This window comes from Gigantopelta aegis, chromosome 14 (assembly GCF_016097555.1).
Source record: "Gigantopelta aegis isolate Gae_Host chromosome 14, Gae_host_genome, whole genome shotgun sequence".
In the NCBI taxonomy this organism is placed as follows: Eukaryota; Metazoa; Mollusca; class Gastropoda; order Neomphalida; family Peltospiridae; genus Gigantopelta; species Gigantopelta aegis.
In genome coordinates, this window is record NC_054712.1 from 34,685,510 (window position 1) to 34,695,857 (window position 10,348).

General features: G+C 38.5%; 1 protein-coding gene across 3 annotated transcripts in view; it reads right to left on the reverse strand.

Annotated features, from left to right (window-relative positions):
* Window positions 1-6,256, reverse strand: part of LOC121388996 (ankyrin repeat domain-containing protein 27-like) — a 51,190-nt gene extending 44,934 nt beyond the window's left edge. Inside the window, exons 1-4 of one of the 3 annotated variants that reach the window (XM_041520581.1) lie at window positions 6,139-6,237; window positions 3,064-3,295; window positions 2,000-2,167; window positions 157-300 (exon numbers count right to left, since the gene is read on the reverse strand). In XM_041520581.1, the coding sequence (XP_041376515.1) occupies window positions 157-300; window positions 2,000-2,104 (249 nt within the window). In that variant the 5' untranslated portion in view covers window positions 2,105-2,167; window positions 3,064-3,295; window positions 6,139-6,237. Of the gene's footprint in view, window positions 1-156; window positions 301-1,999; window positions 2,168-3,063; window positions 3,674-6,138 lie in introns of those variants that run through there. The other 2 variants (XM_041520584.1, XM_041520582.1) reach the window with 2 other exon arrangements.
* Between the last annotated feature and the right edge of the window lie 4,092 nt (window positions 6,257-10,348).

Below are 10,348 nucleotides of genomic sequence, written 5' to 3' on the forward strand. Positions count from 1 at the left end.
CCCCATCAAAATCCTAGCTAGAACACTGTGTATGTCTGTCCTGTCCCTGTCCCTCTCTCTCCCTCCCTCCCCCCCCTCTCTCTCTCTCTCTCTCTCTTTAAGCATCTTCAAATGAACAAGATCTCTGTACATTCTTATCCAGCCCTGTACAGTTACCTTGGCAGACAAAGACTGGAAAGTGTCCATCTCGTCTGACTGACCATCTTCTTTGGAGGACTGTTTGGGCATGAGGACATGGTCCTCGGCATCATTAGAGGTCACCTTGTAACCACTGGCAACACGAAACTGGGGCACACAAACCTGGAAAGTAACCTCAAGTTCACTGCAAGTTGTAGAGTCAGAAATCGTGCAATTCATAAAAATAAATTAATGGGTTTGTAATAATACAACAGAAGGAAAGCACATTGTGTTTCCTGCTTACCAATTTTTAAAATATATTTTATGTTAGTCATATGTTATATATTGAATATTAAGTTAATTATACTGTATATAGCCAGGGCTTGCTCTGGGTACACAGAACATTGCACTAAATTATCTATGGTACTTAAAATTATAGAAACTCGGGGGTGTGGGGGGGGAGGTGTGTGGTTACAATAAAATTGTAGAAACTCAGGGGTTTTTTTTACAATAAAATATGTATCATTACAAGACATTAATTCACCAAGGTAAAATAAAGTCCACCATTAATTTTTTTTAATTTGCATAATTATGGTGAACTTGGCCAGTGGAAGAACTACCTTGATATAGCTTTAAAAAAAAAGAAGCAGCAAGCAATGGATATCAGTAAACTTTCAATATTCCTTCACATACTTTAAACAAAATAAATTCACTGACAATGGAACACATACAGGGCTCACCCTGCCCATAGCCAAATTAGCCAATTGCTAATTTTTATACAATTTGCCTACAACATTTAGCAGTTCAGTTGACTTAATAAATATGTTGTTTAAATCTGCCACTTTTTAATAATGTTTCAAGGAAATAACCCACATATCTGAAAATTGCCCCAAACAAAATTCTTTCCAGTGTAGTTCGTGTAACATGAAATGAAAATATTCATTTTGCTGAATAACATTCTAATATTTGGCTTTAATTTGGTACTGCAAAAGCCGGTATCCACTAGGGCTTCCACGAGTCTAAAATATCGGACTTGAGTACTCGAGGGTCAGACTCGACCCGGACCCGAGTACCCGACACTAGATGATAATGAGACTAAGAAATAAAATAAAATAGCAGTATGCATCTGAATTTTAACGCTGAACATGGATGCCAAGTCATATTGCATGGTATTGCATCCCACACATTCGACTTTTTGTTTTTCCTCCATGTCTTATAATGTAACTGGCAAAATAACATAAACAAATATAATTAAATGAGGGTGCTCTTTGTTGCACGGGTAGCCATGATCGAGTCCTGTGAACGGACTCAAGTCTTGCTAGACTCGGCCCGTGCCAGAGTACTCGAGTACTCGTGGAGACACTAGTATCCACTGTGACACAGAGTATTTGGGGACCTTAGCCCACTTATGTTTGTGCAGCCGACACCTCCTCCCAAGCCTCCAAAAGCATAATCACAACACCATGCAGGCTGTATTCAGTTAGCTGGGCCAGTTAGGCACACTGCATCTGCAATAGTCCTCCTTAGTTTAGACCCTTCTGAATAAAGATCCCACCCCTCTATAAAGACCTTAGTTGTGGTGCTAGAATTTATTTTTGACATGTCAATGAATCCCTCAATAATAACATCCCCTGAGATAAGACCTTAGTATTATTTATTTATTGTGTTCATACACAAACGACCACTTTACATCTTGATTAAATATTTTGCTTGCGCCTAGATTAATTTTGTTTTGTTTGCAAGACTTTTGCCGCCCTCTAAAATTTGGCACCCTAGGTCTGGGCCTAGTTTGCCTGGGCCTAGTTCGCCTGGGCCTATTTCGCCTGTGCATTAATAAAACTCTGTCCACAGTAAGTGATTATTATAATGTATGTTCTCTTACGATCCAGCCATTTTGTGCTGCCTTTTTGAGAATATCACCAAACTGGGTCTGCAAGGCCACAAAAAATGGGTTGTCGTAAATATCCTCATCATACTGCGCTGACATACTGATTGGCCATCAAACTGCATCATCTATTGGAGTTTTCATGGTTCACTGATCTGAAAAAAACTAAGAAAAAAACTACTAATACATGTAATTACATGTACACGCATGTTCTGTTTTCATGGTTTCCTCATCTGAAAAAACAAATACAAATAATAATTACCGGTACACACGATTATGTGACTGGTCAGTTTTCACAACATTTAATGTCATGGATTTCTCGTTCCAGCCAGTGCACCACGACTGGCATATCAAAGGTCGTGGTATGTACAACCCTGTCTATGGGATGGTGCATATAAAAGATCCCCTGCTGCTAATCGAAAAAAGAGTAGCCCATGAAGTGGCGACAGCGAGTTTCGTCTCTCAATATCTGTGTGGTTCTTAATCATATGTCTGACGCTATATAACCGTCAATAAAATGTGTTGAGTGTGTCGTTAAATAAAAAAAATTAAATTTTTTAAAATGAATGTCAGGGAGCATTTTGTTTTCAAAATTTTGAGTAGCAATTAGTATTTAATGTTACAGAATTGTGCAGCAATCTCTAAAACTTGCATAGTGAATTGCAACACAATCCTTGAAGGTGCTATAATGTTCCCTGTAATGATACCCGTATCCAAGTTAAAGTTTGTTTTGTTTAACAACACCACTAGAGCACATTGATTTATTAATCATCGGCTATTGGATGTCAAACATATGGTCATTCTGACAATCACAGATAGGAAACCCGCTATATTTTTCCATTTGTAGCAAGGGATCTTTTATATGCACTTTCCCACAGACAGGATAACACATACCACGGCCTTTGGTGGACCGGTTATGGTGCACTGGCCTGAACGAGAAATAGCCCAATGGGCCCACCGACGGGGATCGATACTAGACCCACATCAAGCAAGCGCTTTACCAATGGGCCCACCGACGGGGATCGATCCTAGACTGACCGTACATCAAGCAAGCGCTTTACCATTGGGCTTATGTCCTGTCCCTACTGTGACATCTGCATCCAGTGCTGGCTAACTCTTGTGTCATGAACAGGCTTATGTCCTGTCCCTACTGTGACATCTGCATCCAGTGCTGGCTAACTCTTGTGTCATGAACAGGCTTATGTCCTGTCCCTACTGTGACATCTGCATCCAGTGCTGGCTAACTCTCGTGTCATGAACAGGTATATTCAGTGTCTTCCTGTAGTGTTTCTTCTAAAATAGTCATCAAAATATAAGTTTTACATCATGAATAAACCACAGAAAATGATGGGACTAACTGTCTGCGGTGTAACATTGAGAAAATTGTGTGCATCTCAGATCTAGTAACTGATGACCATTTGGATGTCAAAAATTGTTTAATAGTTTTTAAAGGATAACTTTATTAAAAAATTATGACCAGCTTCGGTGGTGTCGTGGTTAAGCCATTGGACATAAAGCTGGCAGGTACAGGGTTCTCACCCACCCAGAGTGAGTCTTAACAACTCAATGGCATGACAAGATCACTACATCCTCTTCTCTCTCACTTACAACTAATTGACTGTCCTCGACAGACAGCCCAGATAGCTGAGGTGTGCCCAGGACAGTGTGCTTGAACCTTAATTGGATATAAGCAAGAAAAACGTTGAAAGGAAAGGAAAGCTGCTATAACAAAAAAGTTTTAAAAGTTTGTTTTCTTTTAATGACACCACTAGAGCACATCGATTTATTAATCATCTGCTATTGGCTGCCAAACATTTGGAAACCCACTACATTTTTCCATTAGTAGCAAGGGATCTTTTACATGCACCATTCCACAGACAGGATAGCACATACCATAGCCTTAAATAAATTGAAATTAAAAAAATTATGTACTATAAGTTGTACAGTTTAAATCTATCAGGGCTAGCTCTGGATGAGCAAACAATTTCGCCAAATTGTTTATTAAACTTCAAAAATTGCAGAAATCAACAGTTATTTTCTAAAAAAATGTCATTATTACATACAATTATTTTGCCAAATTAAAATAAAATTTGGCGAGTGCCAGAGCTAGCCCTGATCTATTATACACTTTACGTAAAATGGGATGTTCCTACTCCTGTTTTCACGTATACGCTGCAAAGCATTTTATAAAATACCTATGCTAAACCTTCAAATTTTATCCGAAAACAAGGGCATCTTATACAATGTATGTGACGTCATTTTAATGTTTTCCTTACACTATGCATAAATCATACAAATTACATCACTATTCAAGCAAAAATAATGCAAACTGCATAACTATTCAAGAGAGTTAATTATTGGTTATTTTTCCTTTTAGCCTGAAAGCTAGTTTAATGCAGTATTTCCAACGAAGTTTATAAACTTAAAACAGCCTTTATTGGAAATGCAAACATACATAACTAGGGCCTCCACGAGTCCAAAATATTGGACTCGATGGTCAAACTCGACCCGGACCCAAGTACCCGATACTTACATTAGATGATAATGAGACTAAGTAATAAAGTAAAATAGTATTATGCATCATAATTCCAGCACTGAACGTGGATGCCAAATCATGCCATTATATTGAATTCCATCACTTTTGACTTTTGTTTTTCCTCCGTCTTATAGCCCTATAATGTAAAACAATATAATTAAATGAGTGTCCTTCCTTGCATGGGTATTAGAGTCATGTGAATGGACTCCAGTCTTACTAGACTTGGCCTGTGCCCCAAGTACTCGACCCTATAAATAACGTCATTTCCTGATATTTGGTCTGGATTTAATTTCACTTTATTACAGAGTTAATTTGTAACACTATCTTCACACATTTAAACAGGGTAGGGCTAGAGGAAACAACGTAGCAACCATGTTGACTTTGCCTGTGTGGCTATTATCTGATAAAACAGTGTTAATGTTCTACATGTAACAACACTACTGCAGTCCATACCAACATATTATTTTAAACTTTAGTGAGTCATACATATAATAGTTCATAAAAATTAACCTTGTCATAAACCTTGGTGTTACCTCACAGGCTGTGGTATGTGCTATCTTGTCTGTGGGATGGTGAATATAAAAATCCCTTGCTATTAATGGAAAAATACATGTATGCCATGAGACCACATAGCAGTCGAGTTATATGTTCCTGCACAAAATAAATAGGAAGCTAAAATAACATGTACAATGAATAAACATTTTTAATTTAATGTCAAAACACACACTATAATATTTAACTACACTTTCTTAAATCTATGATCAATACTCCTTTCAATGATTTACTTAATATTAAGAATGTTGTTTTTAACGACACCACTAGAGCACAATGATTAATTAATCATCAGCTAATGGATATCAAACATTTGGTAACAGAGATAGCCCATGGACCCACCAACAGTGATCAATCTCAGACCAACAGCATATTAAGCGAGCGCTTTACCACTGGGCTACATCCAACCCCTTAACATTAAGAATCACACTCTGTGGTAATCTGTAATTTTCAGTGTAAGTTTCAAATAAGATGGGACAGAATCATATTTGAAATAAGTAAACATTTGTAAATGATATATGATATAAGTAAAACAAATGTGCCAAATTCAGTAAAAATAAAAAGGGAATTTCCCATATTTGGTCCAGATTGCACATGTGTGATACTAGATAAATTTACCACATGGTTTGAAATGTCTTTATCACTATTGTAAGATTGAATAGGTGTGTAATACATATTAGGATTAGGTTGAGAATTAGGATTATGGTCAAGATTAAGGTAGGGACAAACAAAAACTACCTTTATAGGTGAAAACATGATTAAAACAAAACGTGTTTAGGGAAGAAATATTGAAGTCTTGCTAAGTCATCAGCGTCAGTGGTATAGAGTACACCGTACATGTTGCCAATGACAAAGTGGAAGTCGGGAGACACATTGGGGAAGTGCCTGTCAACAGTCATGAGTCAAGTTAAATAACAAATTCAAGAAATTGAAGTTTACTTTTCAAGTCTTTTCAAAGTTAAGCTTAGGCAATAAATATAATAATTTCTTAATATATAGCTAAAAGCTCAAATTATATAACTTTATATAATTTAGGAGCGATCTTTACCTGAGATTATTATGCTTAGAAAAGTGGGTAATCGAATTATTACGAAACAATATTCAGTTCAAAGTGTCCTTTCACGTTGTAGACACAAATCCAACATTGGTCACATGATCAACTACTTTTCTTGTTTTCTTTCCTAAGAAAATCTGATTATGGGAGATGACTACAAAATAAATCTTTCGGGGCCCTATTTAGGATAGTGTAAATATACATTCATATATATTATACTACTGGTACTAATTTAACTGGTAGTAACACACAAACTTGACAGTGACGCTTTGTTAAAAACGTAATCTAATCGCCCATCGTTTATCAAAGCTGCAATCTTGATTTTTTAAAAACCATTTAAAATAGATCATCCAGTGCGTGATGTATTCATGAAAGAGAACAAACAGAACATAAACACACACTAATTTCCTTTATTTTCATGACGGTGTTTTCCCTCACTAGTGTGATTAATATTAAAGAAATACACGTGTGCCTTTCTGTCTGCAAACCGGCCTCGGTGGTGTCGTGGTTAAGCCATCGGACATAAGGCTGGTAGGTACAGGGTTCGCTGCCCTGTACCGGCTTCCACCCAGAGCGAGTTTTAACGACTCAGTGGGTAGGTGTAAGACCACTACACCCTCTTCTTTCACACTAACAACTAACCCACTATTCTGGACAGACAGCCCAGATAGCTGAGGTGTGTGCCCAGGACAGCGTGCTTGAACCTTAATTGGATATGAGCACGAAAATACGTTGAAATGAAAACCAAATCAGAATCTGTCTGCTATACATATTCAATGTCTTCTACCGGCTTCGGTGGCGTCGTGGTTAGCCATCGGTCTACAGGCTGGTAGGTACTGGTTTCGGATCCCAGTCGAGGCATGGGGTTTTTAATCCAGATACCGTCGTTAAATAAAACATTTCTTTCTTTCTTTCAATGTCTTCTGTAGTTGTGCTTATAGGGTTTGGGTTTGTTTTGTTGTTTTTAAAAAGCCATATTCAAGTTTTAATTATCCAAACAGCCGAAGGACACGCAATCTTTTGTTGTATTGTGGTAAGAGTATGTGGCGACGAGGTATTTCTTTTGTAAACCGACCCCCCCCCCCCCACCCCGTCTTCGTCTCTCTCTCTCTCTCTCTCTCTCTCTCTCTCTCTCTCTCTCTCTCTCTCTCTCTCTCTCTCTCTCTCTCTCTCTCTCTCTCTCTCTCTCTCTGACACTGTTGTTGTCGATATGAATAGCCTGCTTGGCGCGGATGGTTTCTCCTTTCACGTGGTTAAGCCATCGGTCTTAAGACTGGTGGCGCAGTGGTAAAGCCATCACACTACAGGCTGGTAGGTGCAGGGTTCGCAGCCTGGTACCAGCTCCAACCCAGAGCGAGTTCTTAAGGGCTCAATGGGTAGGTGTAAGGCCACTACACCCTCTTCTCTCTCACTAACCACTAACCAACTAACAACTAACCCACTGTCCTGGACAGACAGCCCAGATAGCTGAGGTGTGTGTCCAGGACAGCGTGCTTGAACCTTAATTGGATATAAGCACGAAAATAAGTTGAAATGAAATGATACTGGATTTGCCTCCTGGTAACGGTTCCCACCATCCAGAGCGTGTTTTAACGACTCAGTGGGAAGATAACTAAGAAACAACAACAATTTTTTTTAACTTAAATCTAACGTTTATTTAAAGACAACACCAATATTAAACAATATAGTTAAGTCCGGCCAATGATAATGGGCGTTACTTTTATTAAGACACGTCATATTGTCGATATTAAATGGTATAACCTACATAATATAACAAATACATCAACATATGAAATATTAAAGGGTATAAACTACATAATATAACATATACATCAGCACATAAAATATTTTGACACAGAAGCCAATATAAAGTCAAAAAACTTGTTTTATATCACAGATGACTATTACAGTCAATGATGAATGTTCGTTCATAACACTCACACGAGCGCGCAGGCGCACACGCACGCAACGTACGCACACACACACGCGCGCACGCACACAGGCATGCACTCATACACACACACATACACACAAAACCAATGGCAAATGCTACAATTACCGGTATACATGAAAACTAACACCCTAACAAGACAATATTAAAAAGACATAATTATTATATCAATAGAACAAAACAGTACATCTATCAAACATCTAGAAACATCACACTCTAAAGGGGCATACCCTAGTTTCAACCCGTGAAAATTAACACGAACTTTAGTTGATCTACAAACCTGTAACACATTTTGATAAAGTTACAGTTGAGTGAAACACGAGTCTGTGACTTTGAAGTGGTGAATTACTCTCTAAAACTAGACCAAAACTCGACTCCATAACTGTTACTTCTCAGACGCACGTGCGTTTTTAAAAATATGAGAAATGCATTTTGTCATATTAAAAACACCAGGATGACCAAAAACACTTTGAATGTACAGAAATTGATAATCTAAACAATAAAATCTAAGTAAAGTATGATTTCAGTTATCAGAAACGGCTCTAATAGTAAAAAATATGTCTTAGTGTTTAAAAACTAGGGTATGTCCCTTTAATGATTAATGCAAGATTTTATTGGCTGTTGATATTGAAAAAAAGAAGCTAACTCATTCATTTTCCTCAGCCAGTCGAATTAAGTACGTTCTAAGAATAGTGTATATGTACCGTACCGAACTGATTCGCTAAAACAGAAAGTGGTATTTAAAATAGCCAAACTTTGTAATCTAAAACATTGCTGGATCCTCCAATCCACCTCAAGTTGTATGCCGCTACTTGTGCACCCTTGTTCCCCTTCAAATGAATCTGGCACCTACTAACTTTAAACCTTAAAGGGACAGTCTTGAGTTTACAACCATTGTAAAATCTTTCGGACCAATAAGAGCCTTTTCGATGACGTAACATACATGTACAAATTAAATACCGGTACATTTTCTTATTTAAAATATCAGTATCTGTATTTATAATGTGTTTGTTGGTGACCTAATGCTTGTAGTAGCCCAAACCGGATTTTACCTACCAATAATTTCGTACGTATGAAAAAATATATATCACGAATTAAAATAAAAACTGAGTGCTATAAACATTAGAATACGACCGTAAACACATTCGATATACAGACACTGGTATTCTAAACAAGAAAATGTATTTAGTATGAAATAGTAGTCGCCAACAAGGCTCTGTTATCACAAACATCTTACAATGGCTGCAAACTCAGGACAGTCCCTTTAAGGCTCTGTTATCGCAAACATCTTACAATGGCTGCAAACTCAGGACAGTCCCTTTAAGCCCATCCCGAGTCCGACCTCCGATAAGGCCCCCGATCTTATCGGAGGTCGGACTCGGGATGGGCGTGTTCGAAACCCTAGTGGTATATGAGTACGTACAACTAGTTACCTACCTACCGTAAGCTTCCCATCTGACTTAAGTTTGGCAGATACTGCGTTCTCATCCCGGTACCGGCTCCCACGTATAGCGAGCTTTTACGACTCGGTGGGGGGTTTGTGTAAGACCGCCACACCGACTTCTCTTTCACTAACATATAACAACTAATCACTAACCACTAACCCACTGTCCAGGGCCCCGTGTTGAGTGCATCGTTAAATAAAACATTTCTTTCTTTCTTTCTTCTTTAACATCGTCTTTAGGACAAATGAGTACGACTCGACCCCCACTACTAAAATTCCTGCACATGCGCCTGCACTCACCAAGACGAAACATCCATCTTAAGTTTATCTACAGGAGAAATGTCACTCCCCAGGACGATGCATCATTCTTAAAGGGACATTCCCGAGTTTGCTGCATTGTAAGATGTTTCCATAACTGGTGCAACAAAGGCCATGGTTTGCGCTATCCTGCCTGTGGGAAGCGCAAATAAAAGATCCCTTGCTGCTAATCGGAAAGAGTAGCCCATGTAGTGGCGACAGCGGGTTTCCTCTCAAACTCTGTGTGGTCCTTAACCATATGTCTGACGCCATATAACCGTAAATAAAATGTGTTGAGTGCGTCGTTAAATAAAACATGTCTTTCTTTCTACTGTAGAGGGGGCGGGACGTAGACCAGTGGTAAAGTGTTCGCTTGGTGCGTGGTAGGTCTAGGATCGATCTCCGTCGGTGGATCTATTAGGCTATTTTTCGCTCCAACCAGTGCACCACGACTGGTATATCAAGGCCGTGGTATGTACTATCCTGTATGTGGGATTTTGCATATAAGAGAT